This window comes from Haliotis cracherodii, unplaced genomic scaffold (assembly GCF_022045235.1).
Source record: "Haliotis cracherodii isolate W230 unplaced genomic scaffold, xgHalCrac1.p SCAF_14, whole genome shotgun sequence".
Taxonomy (NCBI): Eukaryota; Metazoa; Mollusca; class Gastropoda; order Lepetellida; family Haliotidae; genus Haliotis; species Haliotis cracherodii.
In genome coordinates this window covers 7439569-7463111 of record NW_027266269.1, presented here as the reverse complement: position 1 = coordinate 7463111, position 23543 = coordinate 7439569, and the positions used below count along the sequence as shown (strand labels likewise).

General features: G+C 41.9%; 1 protein-coding gene across 2 annotated transcripts in view; it reads right to left on the bottom strand.

Moving 5' to 3' along the window:
- The window catches only part of LOC139460998 (hepatoma-derived growth factor-related protein 2-like), a 55972-nt gene that overhangs the window by 23544 nt on the left and 8885 nt on the right, over window positions 1-23543 (bottom strand). For both annotated transcript variants that reach the window (XM_071242460.1, XM_071242462.1), the window contains exons 7-11: window positions 19802-20036; window positions 8438-8522; window positions 7701-7790; window positions 5960-6107; window positions 1468-1974 (exon numbers count right to left, since the gene is read on the bottom strand). In XM_071242460.1, the coding sequence (XP_071098561.1) occupies window positions 1468-1974; window positions 5960-6107; window positions 7701-7790; window positions 8438-8522; window positions 19802-20036 (1065 nt within the window). The remainder of the gene's footprint in view (window positions 1-1467; window positions 1975-5959; window positions 6108-7700; window positions 7791-8437; window positions 8523-19801; window positions 20037-23543) is intronic.

Here is a 23543-nt window from a genome sequence, read left to right as displayed (position 1 = left end):
AATCAGGGACGATTGCCTATGCTAATCTGACATTTGTGTTTATATAGCTGACATATCGTTTGTTGTTTAACACCGCACTCAGCAATATTCCAGCTATATGACGGCGGTCTGCAAATAATCGAGTCTGGACCAGACGATCCAGTGATTGACATCATGAGCATCGATCTTCGCAATTGTTATTCGTTGACGCGCCAAACAAGTCAGCGAGCCTGACCACCCCATCTCGTTAGTCCGCTCTTACAACAAGCATAGACGCCTCTTAAGACAAGCATGAGTTGCCGAAGACCTTTTCTAAGCCAATCTTCACGGGTAATTCACCATATATTCACCGTATAAAGACCATTTACAGTGAGTTGGCCAAGTGTGAAAGGGTTGTATTCACTAACTTTTTCAATTCTGTTTTCGCCCTGTCAACTCAGACAAAGCTGAAGCTTTCACCGAGAAAACCAAAGGTTTAACTCAAGGGGAATAGTCGTCATCCTTGTTGACATTTCTTGGGCATTATTGACATTAACATGAAATGAATAACATTGTTTGTTTATTGTTTAATGCTGCTCTCAGCAATAATCCAAGCGATTAGATACGATGACATCCATCAACCAAGTCAGTGAGCCTGACCACCCGATCTCGTTAGTCACCTTTCACGACAAGCATTGTCACCTTTTACGACAAGCATTGTCACCTTTTACGACAAGCATTGTCATCTTTTACGACAAGCATTGTCACCTTTTACGACAAGCATGGGTTGCTGAAGATCAATTCTAACCCGGATCTTCCCAGGTTAAGTGCCTGTGGTCATGTATAAGTTACTTTAGTGGCGATGGTGGAATTTGTAAATATATTTGAAGTAATAGTCAAAATGACGACTGCAAATGATTGAACCACTTGTGAAAATTCGCCAAGTGCTGTTCTGGCAGTGTGGCGAGTGGGGTGTCCAGAATGGATTTGTATTAGACCTAGAGTTATCTGCCCTTGTGTACATGAACATAGCTAGAACAGTATAGAATTTTTGGGATGCGACAGTTTCTAGAAGGCTAGAAGTACCTGTGAAAGAAAGACGATGTGCATAGGTGAGGTGAGGTGAGGTGAGGTGAGGTGAGGTGAAATGGGGTTTAACGTCGCGTCTAAGATCATTGCACTTATATAGCGACGTGCATGTACATGTGTGTTTGTGTGGCTGCTTGTACTAGTCCGGACTGATGCCGATTTATAGCGCTAGCTCACTGAGATACCATGCCGCAGTTTATCATGAATACCCCACTCAGACACAGTATACTGACTCCGAGCCGACCAGTCCTTGTTTTTGCCCCTTAATGCCGAGCGCCAGACAGGGTAACAACAAGTACCATCTTTTAACGTCTTTTGGTATGACGCGGCCGGGGACAATGTGCATAGAGGAATACAAGACAGAGGTTGAGTTATTATTCAGACTGGTCATTTTTGCATACTACGAAACAGGCAACCTACCTTCTCCCCATCCTCTTCATTCTCCTCCACCTCCATCTTCTCCTCCCCTCCGACACCCTCGTCCTTCACCGCGGCGTCCTCTTCCTCGTTCTTCTCCTTCTTGGCTGCCTCCTTGCTCCCCACTTCCTCCCCCTCCGACTCATCGCTACTCAGCACCTTCACCTTCTTACTCTTCTTCTCCGACTTTGGCTCAGACTTCTTCTCACTGTCTTTTTCTTTCGATTTCTCTTTTAATTTTTCTTCCTTTTTCGTTTCCTTTTCTTTCACTTTTTTCTCACTTTTGTCTTTTGTTTCCTCATTTTCCTCCAAAACCGAATCATCTTTTGTCGAGTCTTTGTGTTTTCGGGACTTCTTCACACTTTTCTCTTCACTTTTCTCGGTCTTTTTATTCTTTTTCACTTTTTCTTTTTCTACATCAGAATCATCCTCCTCATCATCGTCTTTATGTTTTGATCGGTCTAAACTTTCTTTTCGCTTCCGTTTTCTTTCTTTTTCATCGTCTGCATCCTGTTGTTGAAACAGAGCAAGGTATCAATCTTTAGATTGGTGAATTATTTAAAATAACATTGTGAATAGGAGTACAACAGTTCATTACAATAGAGTTCTCTCCTCAAGGTTTTATCAAATATTTTTTAAATACCTAAGAGTGAGTGAGTGAGTTGGGTTTAACGCCGCTTTTAACAGTATTCCAGTCATATCACGGCGTGTCAGCTTAATGTGGGAGGAAAGCCCGAAGTGATGCAGGTCTCAGACGTTTACCACTTCGGTTAAACCTACGAGCACGGGTATGGTGCTGACAAACCTAGAAACATAATCGGAGCGAGCCGGGATTCGAACCCACAATCATAGGTTTCTGGCGTGCCCAAGGGACGCAACTCTGCACAGCGAATCGCGGCGCCTTAGACGACTGGGCCACCCGTGCCCCCTAAATACCTAAGAAGTTAGGAGAAGGTTCTCAGAGTTCCCGCTTGCTTTTGAAACTGACAGTGCTTGTGGTATGGCAACTCTAAAAATTTTTGCCAGTCCCAACTTTCAACAAATAAAAAAAAACTATGAAAATTATTTGGTTTTAATTCTTTCGACTTCATGTTCAGTGCAAAGATGTCATCTCTGAAGTAACTTAGTTTGATCTATACGTCATTCACACAAACTACAGTCACAATTTTCTCTTTGTTTTTTAATATTTCGAGACAAAGTCGCTACAAAACGGATATTTAACCTAGAAATAGACAAGGGGAAACCCTGATGGTAACAGACAAGCTGACTTTGTTCGAAAAATGTACTTCTATGAATATCCCCGATGTTACCTTATTTGCCAGTCCACAGGGACTGGTAGTCACATGAATTACCGGTCCAAGCCTAATTTTACCGGTAAAAACTGGTAAAAAACTGGTACTTACTGGTTCTGTATACCCCCAGCTGTACAATTCTTAAAAAAAACTATTTGAATTTTTACAAATTTGAATAACATCTAAATTTATCTATTTTCACAATCTCGTGAGGTAGTTACGTTCCAACTATCCTTAAAAATCCTCGAAAGATATCTGACTTAAATCCTTTAAAATTAGGTACAACATGTCCACAAATTGTTAGCTTTGAGTTTTTACAATCTAGTACCATTTTATCAATAAAAAAACAGAAATTATAATTTTACAAAGTTATTAAAGGTATTTAATAGAAACATCCACCAGGTCTTACAGACATCCGCCCCCCCCCCCCGTCTAGACTGACCAAATGCTGCCAACTGATCTAAAAAATGAAATAAAAACATCCTCAATTACACTTACTTTGATGCTCAGTTTACTTTTTTTAAATATTTATGAACTTGCCAAGTCGATTCAGACAAAGCTGAAGCTGTCACTGAGACAATCAATCCATTTCACTTCAAGGCGAATAATTGTTATTCTCACCGACTGCATTTTATTAAATGAAAATAATCCCATTTGACTTCCAGAGCTATCGGCTATCTCAGGTACCACATACATCTCAAAGAAGATACTGTTTGTTGTACAACTGATTATGGACAGTTGACAGTGGAGAGGCCTTCTGTTGAAAATCTGAATTCATTATAGCGTGATTGAGAGGAAGTAACTGAGTCTTCTAGTCCTTAGGATACCTTAACTATTGGGCAGTGAGTGAGTGAGTGAGTGAGTGAGTGAGTAGTGTTTAACGCCGCTTTTAACAGTATTCCAGTTATATCACGGCGTGTCAGCTTAATGTGGGAGGAAAGCCCCAAGTGATGCAGGTCTCAGACATTTACCACTTCGGTGAAACCTACGAGCATGGGTCGCAACTCTGCACAGCGAATCGCGGCGCCTTAGACGACTGGGCCACCCGTGCCCCCCAACTATTGGGCAGACTAAAGGACTGGTGATGACAGCCAAAATACAGGCTTTATAGCAACAATGTAATAGAGGCAGGAATTATGAAAAGAATCGTGTGTTTCTTAACTTCTTTTGAGTAGTATATTTGCCTTTGGAACTGGAGACAAAGAATTGCCATAATATCAAAGAGTTGTTATCACGGTACCATTCTCCAAAAAATATAATGGTAGCTCCAGGGTTCTACCAGACAGCATATATCCTGTGTGTATAGAAATTGAGGTCAAGATATGTAACGCTTCATGACAGGAAGGTCAAGATGACATGAGTGAGTGAGTGAGTATGGTTTTCCCCACTTTTGCAATATTCCAGCAATATCACGGCGGGGGACACCAGAAATGGGCTTGACACATTGTACCCATGTTCGGAATCGAACCCGGGTCTTCGGCGTGACGAGCGAACGCTTTAACCACTAGGCTACCCGACCGCCCCCAAGATGAAAAGAGCACTGAAAGAATATATTCTTTACTAAAACTACAGTAAATTAGTTTGTTTGACTCCACACTCGGCAATATTCCAGCTATATGACAGCGGTCTGAAATTAATCGAGTCTGGACCAGACAATCCAGTGATTGACATCATGAGCATTGATCCACGCAATTGGGATACGATGACATGCATCAACCAAGTCAGCGAGCCTGACCACCGATTCCGTTATAGTCGCCTCTTACGACAAGCATGGGTTACTGAAGACCTATTCTACCCATGACAGTAATGATTTCTATGAAGCAGCAAGATTTAACCATAATAAAAATAACTACCTTTGCTTATAATACATTGTGAAAGGTCACTCAGAGTTTTCTCTCTTCAACGTCCTGTGGACTCTAAGCGAGCTGGGTATATAATTGTCATCACTGTGACCATATCTATTCCTCTTAAAGTAATTATTAAGGGACTGTTTAGGAGAATATTAGTAGTGAGTGAGTATGGTTTTACGCCGCTTTTAGAAATATTCCAGCAATATGACGAGCGAACGCTTTAACCACTACGCTACCCTACCGCCCCAGAATATTAGTAATTTACATCAAATTTACAATTTAGTGTCTGTCAAACATCAACATTTAAACCAGTGGAAGTTTTACAATCACTATCTTTTCTTAACGTCGCACTCAGCAATATTCTAGCTATATGATGGTAGCATGTAAATAATCAAGTCTGGACCTGACAATCCAGCGATTGATATCATGAGTATCACTCTACACAATTGGGATACGATAAATAATTGAAAGATTATAAAGACAATACGGCTAGCATGGTTTATAAAAATTTAAATTGTGTGACCTTATAATTTGCCATCTCATTTCTTTCTGGTCAAACTTACATGTAAAATAAAGGTCACTCAGAGTTTTCTCTCTTCAACGTCCTGTGGACTCTAAGCGAGCTGGGTATATAATTGTCATCACTGTGACCATGTATTTGGAAATTTGGATGAGATTGCAGTTTACCTGATGCACAACTACATCAGGATTAATTTTGTATGACTTCAACAATACCTCCCTGTCAGCCGCAGGTGAAGCGAAAGTGAATGCTGTTGTTAGAGTAATGGCAGTTTTTAATTAGGAATGGTGGGCTTGACGAGAAAAAAACATGATTTGATTACCAAACCAGACAAAAAATGAATTCATTTTAATATAACTTTGATCAATGCTCATGATATCAATGACTGGATTGTTTGGTCCAGACTCGATTATTTACAGACAGCCGTCACATAGCTGGAATATTGCTGAGTGTGGCGTAAAACATCAAACCAAATAAAACGGTTAATGGTTAAGTAACTTTGAATGGGCAGAAATGAATGAAGATGGCAGTGAGTGAGTGAGTGAGTGAGTGAGTGAGTGAGTGAGTGAGTGAGGAAATAAAACGGTTAATGGTTAAGTAACTTTGAATTGGCAGTGAGTGAGTGAGTGAGTGAGCGAGCGAGCGACACCAGAAATGAGCTTCACACATTGTATCCATATGGGGAATCGAACCCAAGTCTTCGGTGTGACGAGTGAACACTTTAACCACCAGGCCACCCCGCCACCCCCATATTGCTGAGAACCTACAGGCTGTGCAGTTGTACTCAGACACAAGAAGGCAACTCTCCTACTTCTCTGGCCTAGTCCTCTCACCACAAAGTCTTCGAACTTCTTCTTCTTGCGATGCCTCTTGTGTGTGTCGCGGTCATCCTCGTCTTCCACATCCTCCCCCCGCGCCTCCTTCTCCTTCTGCAACTCCTCCGACGCGATCCGGATACGCTCCTCCTCCGCTACCCGGCGCCTGTAACACACACTGGCTTGTAACACACTGACATGTCACACGCCAACTTGCAACACACACTGGCTTGTAACGAACTGACATGTCACATGCCGACTTGCACACGCCGACTTGCAACACACCGACATGTCACACGTGGACTTGCAACACGCCGACTTGCGACATGCCGACATGTCACATGCCGACTTGCAATACGCCGACTTGCGACATGCCGACATGTCTGATGCCGACTTGCGACTTGCCGACATGTCTGATGCCGACTTGCGACTTGCCGACATGTCTGAGGCAGACTTGCGACACGCCAACTTGCGACATGCCGACATGTCTGATGCCGACTTGCGACACGCCGACTTGCGACATGCCAACATGCAACACGCCGATTTGTGACATCCCAACTTTTGACACACAATGCACACACTGGCTTGTATATGTTGTTCAGCAAAGTTTAAAAAACTTCCAAGAATAGAAAGTTAGATTTAAATACGGTCGGCATTCTGGCTGCTCCAACAATCCTGAAGACAAGCATTCAAGGCCAAAAGTGATAAATATTTGTTTTAAACAAGCAAGATAAAAAATATTTTTGTATCTCTGACTTGTAACTAACAGGGTGTGAGGGAGCATTTCAGTTCTAGATTTTGTTAGTTTGTTTGTTGTTTTAACGCCGCACTCAGCAATATTACAGCTATATGACGGTGGTCTGTAAATACTTGAGTCTGGACCAGACAATCCAGTGATTGATTTCATGAGCATCTATGCAATTGGGATACGATGACATGCATCAACCAAGTCAGCGAGCCTGACCACCCGATCCCGTTAGTTGCCTCTTACGACAAGCATAGTCACCTTTACAGCAAGCATGGGTTATTCAAGACCTATTCTACCCCGGATCTTCACGGGTCCAGTTCTAGGTACAAAAAGTCAAAGTCGGCAGATTTTATCGACATAAAATAAATTTCAGTGTTGATAGTGAAATGATGGGTTACTGAAAACATCTATCTTTTTGGGTCCTAAAGGCTTGGATCAGTCCTAAAGGTAATATCAACTATTTCCACATATATCTGAAGATTGTTTTTCAATTTTTGTGCATTCATCGAAAAATAAGAGTTAAAATTGTATTAAATCGCGCAGCGTAGCAACAGAAGCTTGTTTGGAAGAAATCATGAACTGTATGTTGCTATAAGCTGTCATCGCAATAAAACATTCTCTTTTGAATAGTTTGTTAAATTCATTGATTGATCGTTCATAACTGAGGCCCTTTTCTGGAGTCCAATTCATGGGAGTTCACGATATTATTTTAGACAATTTCAAATGTTGCACGTTGGAGCAATGACTCGAGGTCACAGGAAATCCCTTTAGAAAAGATAGCGTTTCTGCAGTTATCGAAAAAATAACATTCAATTTGGAATCCATGTCAGAATCACGGCTATTACGAAAACACACACACATTGCAATTCCTTGCCGACTCAGTGCTCGACAAACACTGGTCCGCTGGTTGGAGTCTAGTATATTTTCTTAAAGACCAGCAATATTAAATAAATGGTGGTCTGGTGGTCTAGTGTTATTCTGAGGAAATGTTGGTCAGTGTCTGTGACTTACTTCTCCTCTTCCTCCTTGATACGCTTCTCAATGTCCTTCTTCCTCTCCTCGTCTCGCTTCTTCCAGCTGCTCACACCGTCGTTGGAATCACTACGACAACAGATATTGTATGTCAAACACTAATCATTGAAGGACATTGAAGGACATTGAAGGACATACATGAGGACAAAGTCATCAATGTCCCCTGAATAAATATATGAAACCTGTTGCCATGGCAACTCGAAACATATTTGTTGAAAGATCACAATCAATCAAAACGCACCAGTTCACCACTAGAGCTGTTTGTGTGCCAAGTTTGGTGAAGAAATATAAGCATGGTTTTCAGGGGTGGGGTTGTATCGAGGGTGATTCAGACAAGCTCACATATCTGTCACTATCAGAGCTGACCTCACTACACATAGCGCATACTTGTCGCTGTCAGTATCAAGGGTAAATCAGATAAGCGGCCCACATACCTGTCGCTGTCAGTATCGTGGAAGATTCAGATAAGCGGCCCACATACCTGTCGCTGTCAGTATCCAGGGTAAATCAGATAAACGTCCAACATACCTGTCGCTGTCAGTATCAAGGGTAAATCAGATAAGCGTCCAACATACCTGTCGCTGTCAGTATCGAGGGTAAATCAGATAAGCGGCCCACATACCTGTCGCTGTCAGTATCAAGGGTAAATCAGATAAGCGGCCCACATACCTGTCGCTGTCAGTATCGAGGGTAAATCAGATAAGCGGCCCACATACCTGTCGCTGTCTGAGCTTAGGCTGTCACAAGATATGGGGGGTTTCTCTTCCGATTTTTTCTTCCCACCTGTGGACGGACGACCAGCTGCAATGTAAGAGCATTGACTTTTTTTCCCGGAACTCGAACAGACAAAGTAAAGATAAAAAAGGATGGGTAAATCCAATAGTCTGGTCCAACAACTCGGAGGTGAAATTTGGGTTTAGTGGTGGGTTTGTTGGTTTGTTGTTTAACGCCGCACTCGGCAATATTCCAGCTATATGACGGCGGTCCGTCAATAATCGAGTCTGGACCAGACAATCCAGTGATTGATATCATGAGCATCAATCCTTGCAATCTGGGATCGATGACATGCTTCAACCAAGTCAGTGCGCCTGACCACCCAATCCCGTTAGCAGGCTTTTGCGACAAGCATAGCCGTGTTTAACGGCAAGCATGGGTTGCTGAAGATCTATTCTACCCCGGATCTTCACGGGTCCTGGGTTTAATGCCGTGTTCAAGATTATTGCATTTGTAGCGACGTGCATGAATATGTGTGTGCAATGAATACACAATGAGGTGAATACGATTCGTATCATAAAAATAGGGTAGCGAATACAAATATTAATTCACGAATACAATAACAAGTCAGCAGTTGATGTATTATTGTGGTATTCAGCATTTGACATGGTTTGTTAATTATTCATATATTATTAATATATTATACATTTATATACTGCACTTATCCAGGTACTAGTATGTGCTCAAATGCGACAATGACCAATGATCACAATACTGTCAAATTACATAGTATAAGAGTGTTGTCTTTTGCAGAAATCTATGCATAAAATACATTCTTGTGGGTATTTTTTTATGTAAATGCATATGCTTGCGTTTTCATAAATATTCGATTCTAGTGGCCACGAAGAATTAATTCAATTAATGAATGGATACGGTTCGATTCACCGAATACGCGAGTGAATCGTGACAGCCCAGGTGGCTATTTGTACTTGTTTGGCCCAATGGAGGTTTCATAGTGATAGCCCCTGCCATACCACGCAACTGTTTAACATGACCACCCCACTCAGTGAGTGAGTATGGTTTTACGCCGCTTTTAGCAATATTCCAGCAATATCACGGCGGGGGACACCAGAAATGGGCTTCACACATTGTACCCATGTCGGAAATCGAACCTGGGTCTTCAGCGTGACGAGCTTTAACCACTAGGCTACCCGACCGCCGACTGCCCCCCACCCCACTCAGACATCGCATACTGACTCCGAGCCGACCAGTCCTTGTTTCACACTCTTTAACCAAGCGCCAGCCTTGGTAACAACAAGTACCATCTATTTCAGGAAAACATGTCCTAACACTCAGTTCCAAATCAAATTAAGAGGTATCTAATGGTCAATTAGGCTACCACAAATTTTTAAAAAATAGGTTGTTCACCTAAATCAGTGCAGGAGGGAAGCATTGGAATGTTGGTATTTTTGAGTGAGTGAGTGAGTGAGTTTGGTTTTACGCCGGTTTTACGCCGCTTTTAGCAATATTCCAGCAATATCACAGTGGGGGACACCAGAAATGGGCTTCACACATTGTACCCATGTCGGTCTTCGGAGTGACCAGAGAACGCTTTAACCATGGGTACGACCGCCCCCTCGAAAAGTGAACCAACAAAAGAACCACATAACAATAAACACATTGTGAAGTCGATGCAAGTACACGGCAAGAGACCGATTAAGATCTGAGTTAGAATAAGTCTTCAGCAGCCCACTCTTGCCGGAAGATGCAATTAATAGGATCGGGTGGTCAGGCTCGCTGACATGGTTGATGCATGTCATCGTATCCCAATTGTGTGGATCGATGCTCATGATGTCAATCACTGGATTGACCAATTATTTACAGAGCAGTGTTCAAAACTAAGTATAAGTGAGTTGGGTTTAACTCCGCTTTTAACAGTATTCCAGTTATGTCACGGCATGTCAGCTTAATGTGATGCAGTTCTCAGACGTAAACCACTTCGGTGAAACCAACAAGTAGAAATGTGGTACTGACAAACCTAGAAACACAATTGGGATGAACCGGGATTCAGATCAACAATCATAGGTTTCTGGAGTGCCCAAGGGTTGCGACTCTGCATAGCTAATTAGAGCGCCTTTGGCGACAAAGCCAACCATGCCCTCAAACAAAGCATGCAAGTCAAGGACTCAAGGGGTCCTTGTCCTAACTCTAATGACAAGAATTACAGACAATTCAGCGAAAAAAAATTATCTCATTAACATCAGACCATGGACATCAGATCACTGACATCAGATCACTGACATCAGACCATGGACATCAGATCACTGACATCAGACCATGGACATCAGATCACTGACATCAGACCATGGACATCAGATCACTGACATCAGACCATGGACATCAGACCATGGACATCAGATCACTGACATCAGATCACTGACATCAGATCACTGACATCAGACCATGGACATCAGATCACTGACATCAGACCATGGACATCAGACCACTGACATCAGATCACTGACATCAGACCATGGACATCAGACCATGGACATCAGACCATGGACATCAGATCACTGACATAAGACCATGGACATTAGATCACTGACATCAGACCATGGTCATCAGACCATGGACATCAGATCACTGACATCAGATCACTTACATCAGATCACTGACATCAGACCATGGACATCAGATCACTTACATCAGATCACTGACATCAGACCATGGACATCAGACCATGGACATCAGATCACTTACATCAGATCACTGACATCAGACCATGGACATCAGACCATGGACATCAGATCACTTACATCAGATCACTGACATCAGACCATGGACATCAGACCATGGACATCAGATCACTGACATCAGATCACTGACATCAGACCATGGACATCAGATCACTTACATCAGATCACTGACATCAGACCATGGACATCAGACCATGGACATCAGATCACTTACATCAGATCACTTACATCAGATCACTGACATCAGACCATGGACATCAGACCATGGACATCAGATCACTTACATCAGATCACTGACATCAGACCATGGACATCAGACCATGGACATCAGATCACTTACATCAGATCACTGACATCAGACCATGGACATCAGACCATGGACATCAGATCACTGACATCAGATCATGGACATCAGATCACCGACATCAGATCAATGACATCAGATAACTGACACCAGATCACTGACATCAGATCACTAACATCAGATCAACATCAGACCACTAACATCAGATTGACATCAGATCAATAACATCAGATCATTAACGTGTGTAGACTTCAATTATTTTAGATGAAACCTTATTTCCACAAGACCAAGGCCTGCTAAAGTACTCACGGAAATGAAAAAAAACTGTTTTTTCGACCTCAGATCTTAAATAAATGCAGTTAATATACAAAATATGTAAATATTCAAACAACTTAATTAGTACTAATTGGGCCGTGGCACAAATACAGCGTATTAAATGTTTTTATGCCTTTTTACACGTAAAAGTGTGTAAAAATGTGAATAAAACAGACTATTGTGAAACAGGGCATAACCAGGTGTAAGTAGATCAAGGTGACCTATGACACCTTGACGACAGGTGCCCATAGTCTGTTTCTGCTATGTCAATTTTGACTGGAATTTGGAATGTTGAAAGTGCCGACAAATTACCTCCTGTAAAGTACATTTTGTATTGTTCACTGAGATCAAACTAGCAAATCCAGACTAGTACTTTTCCAGTTGTTTTGTTATTTCGTATTTACAGCTACGTAACACTTTGTGTCAATTTTTAAATTGAGAAAAACATTTCCGTGAGTACTTTAGTCTCAACAACGAGACCAACAGGTTTACTATTGTTACATTTTTTTGTCAGTTTTTTTCAGTACCAATCATTTGGCAACACAAGCATCGAGAACCAAACTGCCATCATTGAACTTTACTTGCCCTCAGCATGTTTAAGTAGTCTGGGGCAGCTGACCAGCGTGAATATGAGAACAATATTTATGATGAGCATGGCTTTACAGGATTTATACAAATTACGTTATATTTTCACAAGACGGCAAAAATAATCAACTACATTGTTGCCATCTACCAATGGCAAAAGCATGTGTGCACAAGAATATGTCACTGACATTTACGGGTCTTGGCCCAGAAGACTTAATTTCGAACTCTGGTCATATCTTTTTACAAATGATCAATATCAACAATAACTAAATAGCACAAACAACAAAACATGGTCAAAAACCTTTATTGAAGAAAAAGTCATTTAAAAAATAATAATAAAAAATGGCTGGAATGCATGTGATGCAACCGTCTGTACAGCATGACAATATACAATAAACTAATTGTAAACACAAATTGCAATATTACTAGCTACTTTGTTGTTTGACAGGGTTATAGAAAATATATAAATGCATTCCTTTGTCTTGTGACAATATGGCTGAAATATTGCTGACAAGACAAAACCTTAACTCACTCGGTCATGGCATCATTGCGTGGAGCAGACTTCAGACTCCGGACTTTCTAAATTGTGCAACTTGTGTTTGTTTGTTTGTTGTTTAATGCCACACTCAGCAATATTCTAGCTGTATGACCGTGGTCTGTAAATAATCGAGTCTGGACCAGACAATCCAGTGATTGATATCATAAGCATTGATCCAAGCAATTGGGATACGAGGTATGGCTGAATGACTAAGGTTTTATAAACTATTTATAGTTCATACAAATTTAAATTGTATCACCTTATAATCTCATTTTCTTTCTGGTCAAACTTACATGTAAATTAAAGGTCACTCAGAGTTTTCTCTCTTCAACGTCCTGTGGACTCTAAGCGAGCTGGGTATATAATTGTCATCACTGTGACCATATTTTTTCTCGTTAAAGTCATCAGAGATGACTAGTGATATTGTTTCTGTTTTGGCAAATAAAAAAAATTCTGTCCACCAAAACAATTGAAAAATCTAGCTTTGTGCCTATCAAACATCTTAGTGACTTAGTGAACGTTTTACATCATGAGGGAGTGTGGTTGTTTAACGTCCCACTCAGCAATATTCAAGCCACATGACATTGGCATGTAAATAATCAAGTCTGGACCAGACAATCCAGTGTATATTTTACAAATTGGGTAATGATAAAGAATAAATGTTCATAAAAAATTGCTGAACAATCAATGTTTTTTTTTCGGGTCCAAAATAAACCAGGTATTGACATCACCAAGTCTATTTTTGTTAATTGCCAGTCTTGTAAAATATTGATTCCATCCAAAACTCATTTGTGTGGCTAGTACTGGCGCACTACCGGTCCATTCGTGGCAATAGTTAACAACATTTAGCAACCATATCTTTCTACTCTCTACCCCACGCAGCCCTTCTTCTTTTGACATTAACAGCACATTGCGAGCGAGAGAGTGAATGAGTTGGGGTTAACCCCGCTTTTAACAGTATTCCAGTTATATCGCAGCGTGTCAGCCCAAAGTGATGCAGGTCTCAGACGTTTACCACTTCGATGAAACCCACGAGCACGGGTATTGTGCTGACAAACATACAACCGGGATTCGAACCCACAATCATAGGTTTCTGGTGTGCCCAAGGGACGCAACTCTGCACAGTGAATCACGGCACCTGAGACGACTGGGCCACCTGTGCTCTTCAGCACATTAAGATGAAGTTGGATAAAAGCACATTATGAACATCTTCGAATTCTGAGTCGAATACAAAAAATATAGTTATAAACTTGAAATAAGGTAATCTGTTCCATATATTCCTGAGCTAAAATATTTAATAGCTGCCTTGGCTCAGTATCAAAACCCTTCCATACATTTCAGACAAATAAAAAACATATATATTTCATCCTGGTGATCTACTGCTAAAAAAATTAGTAAAAGATGAAACCCACGTGCACGGGTATGGTCCTGACAAATTATTTCACGTTTTTTGAAAATGGAAATAAAACCGTGCGGCAAACTTTATGATGATGCTGGCAGTGCCTGAGAACCAAGACTTATTTTTTTTAGCCTTAGTCATCACTATACTAACATGACTTTGAAAATGTGTATTTCCAATCTGGGAATTCTTACTGACATTTGCTTCAAACTTGGGGCCAAATATCGGCCTCTGCGCAGACCACAGCGGTCTGTAAAAAAATCAAGTCTCGACCAGACAATCCAGTGATTGATGTCACGAGCATCGATCCACGCAATTAGAATACTATGACATGCATCAACCAAGTCGGCGAGCCTGACAACCCAATCCCCTAAGTCGCCTCTTGCGACAAGCATAGTCGCCTGTTATTGATGGGTTGCTGACGACCTATTCTAACCCAGATGTCATTTGACACTGTCCTTTGGGCTTGATGTCATCAATAAATCTCATCAGGTCAATGTAACGATAATGACAAGAAAGCAAGAAGAAAGAATGGGATGTACAAGTGATTTCATTCAAGGTGATCATGTCGGTAAACCGACAGTTTCAGAATATTAACAACACTGATCTCATTCTGGAATATGAGATCATATTTTCTAAATTATATACCGTATTCGACGTAATAAGCGCCCACTGCGACATTTGCTAATATATTGGCTAGTGAACCATCCCAATTAGCACCCCTTCCGATTGATCGATGTACACAAGAATAATTAATTCGCGTATATACGCACTCGTGTGTTATATGCACCCTTAATTATGGGCAATAAAATTCTGGAAAAATATATGTCGTGCATAAACATTTCAGGCTGTCAGCATAAACCACGAAATTTATCTTTCAACTCTCTTTATTTTCACCAAAATAACATTCTAATAAGAGCCCCTATTTCTAATTTTGAGAGCGCCCTGGGCGCTTATTACGTCGAATACAGTACATCTACAGCTAATAGGTTCCGTTATGAGTGCAACCTGGTTTAGTCTGGTTCAACAAGATTGTGATGTCAGCATTCACCAGGTGCAAGCCATATCTAGACCTTACGACTTAAGGCACGACCCGTTATATTTTCAGTTAATCTCCTACTGGTATTTGCTCAGCTCGGACATGTTGACAACTTGAGAGGCATCAGCTTGTAGCAGTTGTATTTCCAACTCAAGCTTCTTCTTCTCCAGGACTAGTTTCTCCGTCTCCATCTTTGTCTTGACAATCTCGCACTGCAGGAGCTCCCTGTAGAGATCTTCCGTTGCTGCAGCAGTTCTCTCCCTTGATATGACTGGGACAGCTGATTGTGCACCTGTGGAGACAGCAGTTGTCTCCCTTGACATGATGGGCACTGATTGGTTTTCTGTAGCAAGAACAGTTGTCTCCCTTGGGAGTTTGTTCATAACTGTTTTTTCACTGGGTTTGATGGAAAACACCTCTTCTGGTGAAGCAACAGTTGTCTCCCTTGATACAAATGGTCGCTTGTCGGCAACAACAGTTATCTCCCTTGGAGCAGTAGCATTGACATTACCTGGTACCAATGGTCGTTTGTCTTGGACAACAGTTTTCTCCTTTGGTTTGTTCGGAATTGCCTTTCCTGGTGCAGCAGTTGTCTCCCTTGTATTGCTGGGAATCGCCTCTCCTGGTGCAGCAGTTGTCTCCCTTGTATTGTTAGGAATCACCTTTCCTGGTGCAGCAGTTGTCTCCCTTGTATTGTTAGGAATCACCTTTCCTGGTGCAGCAGTTGTCTCCCTTGTATTGTTAGGAATCACCTTTCCTGGTGCAGCAGTTGTCTCCCTTGTATTGTTAGGAATCGCCTTTCCTGGTGCAGCAGTTGTCTCCCTTGTATTGTTAGGAATCACCTTTCCTGGTGTAGCAGTTGTCTCCCTTGAAACTAATGGGGGCTCCCATAGAGCAGAAGGATTTAATTCGCTTGGTCCCAATTGCCGCTTGTCAACATTTTCCTCCATCGGTTTGCTAGAAATCCCAATTTCTGGTTCAGTAAAAACCGATGGTTGCTCGTCGGAAATAGCTTTCTTCCTTGTCGTCATGATAGTGATAGGAAACAGCTTTGCCATTGCCACAGCAGTTGTCTCCCCTTGGGAAGATAAGTCATCTGTGAATTAAGAAAAATGGTGAAGTTTACACATTTGATACCTCTTAAATAAAGATGTATAAAACATGACTATTTTACACGTAAAAGGCTGTTATCAAGCAGGAAAGGTCGTCTGAAATGGTTAGTGTCCATTAAACAATTTAGGCTTTGAAACATGGCTGAACTTTCAAATTATAAATTTTGAAATGAAACAATCATTCACTTAGAAACAGATTTTTCTGTTAATTCCTTTATCAATATGTACCTAGATTGGACCGTCCCGGAGTCATCTTCACGTTCACATTTCGGGCCTCATCGTCCATCAGCTGAAGTCCGACTTCAACATCGTAAATCATTCATTCCCAAACTTCCTCTTCGGATGGGGCCACTGTCTGTCAGCATCGTGGCAAAGATCCTCACAGTACGGTGTTAAACTTCCGCCATCAATCCTGCATTAGCTGTTACGCGCTTCCGTTAAATATGTTATCGCGGAATGGAACGTCTAATCTGCTCATGCAAAATGCCGTATCACAACAACGGAATCCACAACAACTACAAGCAGAAACATTCAGCCATGTTGAAATATCAAAACCTGCATTGACCTAGAGTTCTATTTGCAGAGAGAACAGTTTTTTTGGAGTGATGGAGTTGGGTTGGACATAACACCGCTTTGAACAGTATTCCAGTTATTTCACAGCATGTGGAGTGATTGTTAGGTTCGGTTTGGGTTTGTTATTTAACGCCGCACTCAGCAATATTCCAGCTATATGACAGAGGTCTGTCAATATTCGAGTCTGGACCAGACAATCCAGTGATTAATATCATGAGCATCGATCCAAGCAAATGGGCCCGATGACATGCATCAACCAAGTCAGCGAGTCTGACCACCCGATTCCGTTAGTCACCTCTTACGACAAGCATAGTCACCTTTTACGGCAAGCATAGGTAGCTGAGGACCTATTCTACCCCAGAATCTTTAGAGGTATTATTGGAATGAAAGAGTTGGGTTGGACTTAAACGCTGCTTTTAACAGTATTCCAGTTATATCACAGCGTGTCAGCTAAATGTGGGAGGAAAGCCCGAAGTGATGCAGGTCTCAGACGTTTACCACTTTGGTGAAACCCACGAGCATGGGTATGGTGCTGACACACCTAGAAACATAATCGGCTAACCGGGATTCGAACCCACATGAGCACAGTGAATTAGACGACCGACACAGATGCCGTTCCACCAAGCAACAATACCCTGAGACTTATTTAGGCCTGCTTCGAGGCCGACATGTCGGTACAATTCCCATATTGGATATAACAAGACCATTCTTCAATATTTACTTTCACACATTTGCACTGAATGAAATATTAACATACCCTGAATTTTGTTTAAAAATTGAACTTTTAAGAAACATCCCAATTCGGAAAAGAGAAATGGGGTTTTCCCAATTTGTCTGCCATGGGCACTTTGGAATCCTACAGTGAGTGAGTGAGTATGGTTTTACGCCGCTTTTAGCAATATTCCAGCAATATCAAGGCTGGGGACACCAGAAATGGGCTTCACACATTGTACCCATGTCGGGAATCGAACCCGGGTCTTCGGCGTGACGAGCGAACGCTTTAACCACTAGGCTACCCTACCACCCCTGGAATCCCAGATATTCACTGATACCATTATGACGATGGCAGCTCCCATTTTTAGCCTTGAAGTCGTAGTTTAAGATCACTTGGGACCTGGCCTTTGGAAATAAGAAGCACCAGGTAAACTTAAATTTGCTGTCACTTTTTCTTCTGGTCAAACATACTGACTATAAGATAGAGGTCACTCAGAGTTTTCTCTCTTCAACGTCCTTTGGACTCCAAGCGAGCTGGGATTATAACTGTCATCACGGCGACCATGTATCGTTAATTTGAAACTTGGACAAGATAGCATTTTGTCTGCTACATGATGAACTATATCTAGCAGGGCTCAATTTAGCTAGATATAATATATATAACATGCATAAATGCAATCTATTATTGAAAAATGCAACTATTATTTATGTCAACATGCACCAAGTGCATGACAAAAAATGCCAAATTTGTGTCTGACTAACCCTACCTTGTCCAAACAAAGTTGATCTTTGAACACACTCAATACTTCTTAAGTATAGATACTATATTAGATCACTAATTCCTGGATTACACGTAACGTGTCAAGACTTCTATGTGTTAAGATTGTGTGCCCATGTTCCTATTATGTTTTACAGCAATGCATCATTAAAATATGTTGTTTCTTTATTTGATGACAAATTCCATCCATTTTAGCTAAAATAACGGTAACGCTAATTTTCAGGGCATTATCATTTGAAGAAGCCCTCGGTATTTTCAACTGCCCTCCTTCGTTGAGCAGTTAATGGAAGACCTCGGGCTTCTGCATATGATAATGCCCTGAAAAATAGCATTATTGAAACAAACAGCTTCACTCCACTCCAAACACAACCAAACAGTATTGTCAATATCATGTGGGTGGAAACAACATGATCCAACTGACCTGCATTCTGAGTGAGTGAGTGAGTTTGGTTTCATGCTGTTTTCAACAGCATTTCACAACCAATGGGCTACAACCAATTCTCTCCGACTACAACACATTCCCTTCAGCTATAACCAATTCCTATCATTTACAACCAATTCCTATCATTTACAACCAATTCCTATCAATTACAACCAATTCCTATCAATAACAACCAATTCTCATCAGCTACAACCAATTCTCAAAAGCTACAACCAATTCTCATCAGCTACAACCAATTCTCATCAGCTACAACCAATTCCCTCTAGCAATAACCAATTCCTATCAATTACAACCATTTCACCCTGACTACAACCAATTCTCATCAGCTACAACCAATTCTCATCAGCTACAACCAATTCCCTCTAGCAATAACCAATTCCTATCAATTACAACCATTTCACCCTGGCTACAACCAATTCTCATCAGCTACAACCAATTCCTATCAATTACAACCATTTGCTCCCGGCCCCAGCCAATTCCCTTCAGCTACAACCAATTCCCATCGATTACAACTGATTCCCTCTAGCAATAACCAATTCCTATCAATTACAACCATTTCACCCTGGCTACAACCAATTCTCATCAGCTACAACCAATTCCTATCAATTACAACCATTTGCTCCCGGCCCCAGCCAATTCCTATCAGCTACAACCAATTCCCATCAATTACAACCGATTCCCATCAGCTACAACCAATTCCTATCAATTACAACATTTCCTCCTGGCCCCAGCCAATTCCCTTCAGCTACAATTTCATCCGACTACAACACAGTACTTCCAGTTACAACCAGGGAGATTAAATGACTACCTTTCTTGGGGGCAGCCTTCTTGGCAGCAGGTTTGGGGGTTTCTTTCTTGGGTTTAGCTTTAGCCTTTGCCTTGGGTTTCTCTTCCTCCTCCGCTGCATCCTCCTCCGCCTCCTCGTCTTCATCGTTGTCGCCGCTCTCGCTGTCCGATGCAGCCTTTGACTTCCTCCTCCCCCGCCCAGCGCCAGTGGATGGCCGTCCTCGTTTCCCTTTGACTTTCTTCTCTTCCGCAAAGTCCTGCAACATGAATATTCCAGTAACAGTAGCTCTAGATTCCTTCGTGCTACAACCAATATCCTCCAGCCACAACCAATATCCTCCAGCCACAACCAACATCCTCAAGCCACAACCAATATCCTCCCACCACAACCAATATCCTCCAGCCACAACCAATATCCTCCTGCTACAACCAATATCTTCCACCTACAACCAATATCCTCCAGCTACAACCAATATCCTCCAGCCACAACCAATATCCTCCCCCTACAACCAATATCCTCCTGCTACAACCAATATCTTCCACCTACAACCAATATCCTCCAGCTACAACCAATATCCTCCTGCTACAACCAATATCCTCCACCTACAACCAATATCCTCCTGCTACAACCAATATCCTCCCCCTACAACCAATATCCTCCAGCCACAACCAATATCCTCCACCTACAACCAATATCCTCCTGCTACAACCAATATCCTCCCCCTACAACCAATATCCTCCAGCTACAACCAATATCCTCCACCTACAACCAATATCCTCCCACTACAACCAACATCCTCCAGCCACAACCAATATCCTCAAGCCACAACCAATATCCTCCAGCCACAACCAATATCCTCCAGCTACAACCAATATCCTCCAGCCACAACCAATATCCTCCACCTACAACCAATATCCCCCCGCTACAACCAACATCCTCCCACTACAACCAATATCCCCCCGCTACAACCAATATCCTCCAGCCACAACCAATATGCTCCACCTACAACCAATATCCTCCATTACAACCAATATCCTCCCCCTACAACTAATATCATCCCCCTACAACCAATATCCTCCCCCTACAACCAATATCCTCCCGCTACAACCAATATCCTCCCGCTACAACCAATATCCTCCAGCCACAACCAATATCCTCCACCTACAACCAATATCCTCCCATTACAACCAATATCCTCCACCTACAACCAATATCCTCCCGCTACAACCAATATCCTCCAGCTACAACCAATATCCCCCCACGACAACCAATATCCCCCCACTACAACCAATATCCTCCAACTACAACCAATATCCTCCACCTACAACCAATATCATCCCGCTACAACCAATATCCTCCCGCTACAACCAATATCATCCTGCTACAACCAATATCCTCCCGCTACAACCAATATCCACTGAAACTATTTGAAAATCTAGCTTTGAGCCTTTTGAACTACATTTCAAGAGTATGTTTTAAAATCATGAGTATGTGGTTGTTCATTGCCACACTCAGCAATATTCCAGCTATATGACAGCAGCCTGTAAATCGAGCTTGGAACAGACAATCCAGTGAACGCTCTCATGCGCATCGATCCACACAATTGGGACACTGAATGACTGAGAATCAAAGACAATTTTTCATAAAGATTTATATTGTGTCCCCTCATAATTTGCCGTCTCATTTCCTTCTGGTCAAACTTGCATGTAAAATAAAGGTCACTCAGAGTTGTCTCTCTTCAACATCCTGTGGACTCTAAGCGAGCTGGGTATATAATTGTCATCACTGTGACCATTTATTTGCAAATTTGGATGAGATTGCAGTTTACCTGATGCACAAGAACTACATCTGAGTCATCAGGATTAAGTTTTTATGAATTCCACAACACCTCCCTGTCAGAAGCCAGGTGAAAGCGAAAGTGAATGCTGTTGTCAGAGTAATGGCTGTTTTTAATTAGGAATGGTGGGCTTGACGAGAAAAAAACATGATTTGATTACCAAACTGGACAAAAAATGAATTCGTTTTAATAAAACGTTGATCAATGCTCATGATATCAATCACTGGATTGTTTGGTCCAGACTCGATTATTTACAATATTCCAGCTTTCTGTGGCGTAAAACATCAAACCAAAATAAAACAGTTAATGGTTAAGTAACTTTGAATGGGCAGAAATGAATGAAGATGGCAGTGAGTGAGTGAGTGAGTGAGTGAGTGAGTGAGTGAGTGAGTGAGTGAGTGGGTGGGTGGGTGGGCGGGGCGGGCGGGCGAGCGAGCGAGCGAGCAACACCAGAAATGAGCTTCACACATTGTATCCATATGGGGAATCGAACCCAAGTCTTCGGTGTGACGAGTGAACACTTGAGTGCAGACTACCAGTCACTGGATCATGAGTCTCTTCTACGCAATTAGGTTGGTTTGTTGTTGGTTGGTTTGCTGTTTAACGCCACACTCGGCAATATTCCAGCTATACGACTGCGGTCTGTAAATAATCGAGTCTGGACCAGACAATCCAGTGATTGATATCATGAGTATCTTTCTACGCAATAAGGACACAATGGGAAGCATGAATCAAGTGAGTGAGTCAGTATGGTTTTACGGCGCTTTTAGCAATATTCCAGCAATATCACGGCGGAGGACACCAGAAATGGGCTTCACACAATGTACCCATGTCTGGAATCGAACCCGGGTCTTCAGCGTGACCAGCAAACGCTTTAACCACTAGGCTAACCGACCGCCCTTCATCAATCAAGTCATCAGGCAATGCCGAGCCTGACCACCCGATCCTGTTAGTCGCCTCTTACGGCAAGCATGGGTTGTTGAAGACCTGTTCTAACCCTGATCTTGACAGTGGCACAGGGAATCATAGATGCTGTCATTCACATTAGGTATTCAGTTTTCTTTGGGTATTGAATATATTTTACTCTGCGTTGGGTAGTCTTATCCATCGTACAAATCTGGGACTAAAACAGGTGGCAAAGCTACTGATTGAATTTCATTCAAGACTGTTTGATAATGAACCAATAAAACAATAAAATGTACTTTATTAAAAACAATTTGATTAGGTTCAAGGTTAAGGTCACTCAGAGTTTTCTCTCTTCAACGTCCTGTGGACTCTAAGCGAGCTGGGTATATAATTGTCATCACAGTGACCATATTTTCTATTTTTTGTCCATGTGTGCCGGTGTGAACTTGATAGGCCCATCAATAAATATTGGCTTCACATCAAACAAGACCCACGAAGTTCTGGGGTAGAATAGGTCATGCTTCCGTAAGAGGCAACTAATGGGATTGGGTGGTTGGGATCGGGTGGTCAGGCTCGCTGACTTCGTTGATGCATGTCATCGATCCCAATTGCTTGGATCAATGCTCATGATATTAATCACATGATAGTCTGGTCCACAACTCAATCATTTACAGACCACCGTCATACAGCTTGAATATTGCTGAGTGCAGCGTTAAACAAACCAACCAACCTGATCAACTTTGAGGACAATCTGTAAGGAATCATGATCACCACCATATGAATATAAAAGTTTACATGACAATCTGTTGGTTGGTTTGTTGTTTAACGCCGCACTCAGCAATATTCCAGCTATATGACGACGGTCCGTGAATAGTCGAGTCTGGACCAGACAATCCAGTGATTGATATCATGAGCATCGATCCACGCAATTGGGATACGTTGACATGCATCAACCAAGTCAGCGAGCCTGACCACCGATCCCGTTAGCCGCCGCTTACGACAAGTATATTCGCCTTTTAC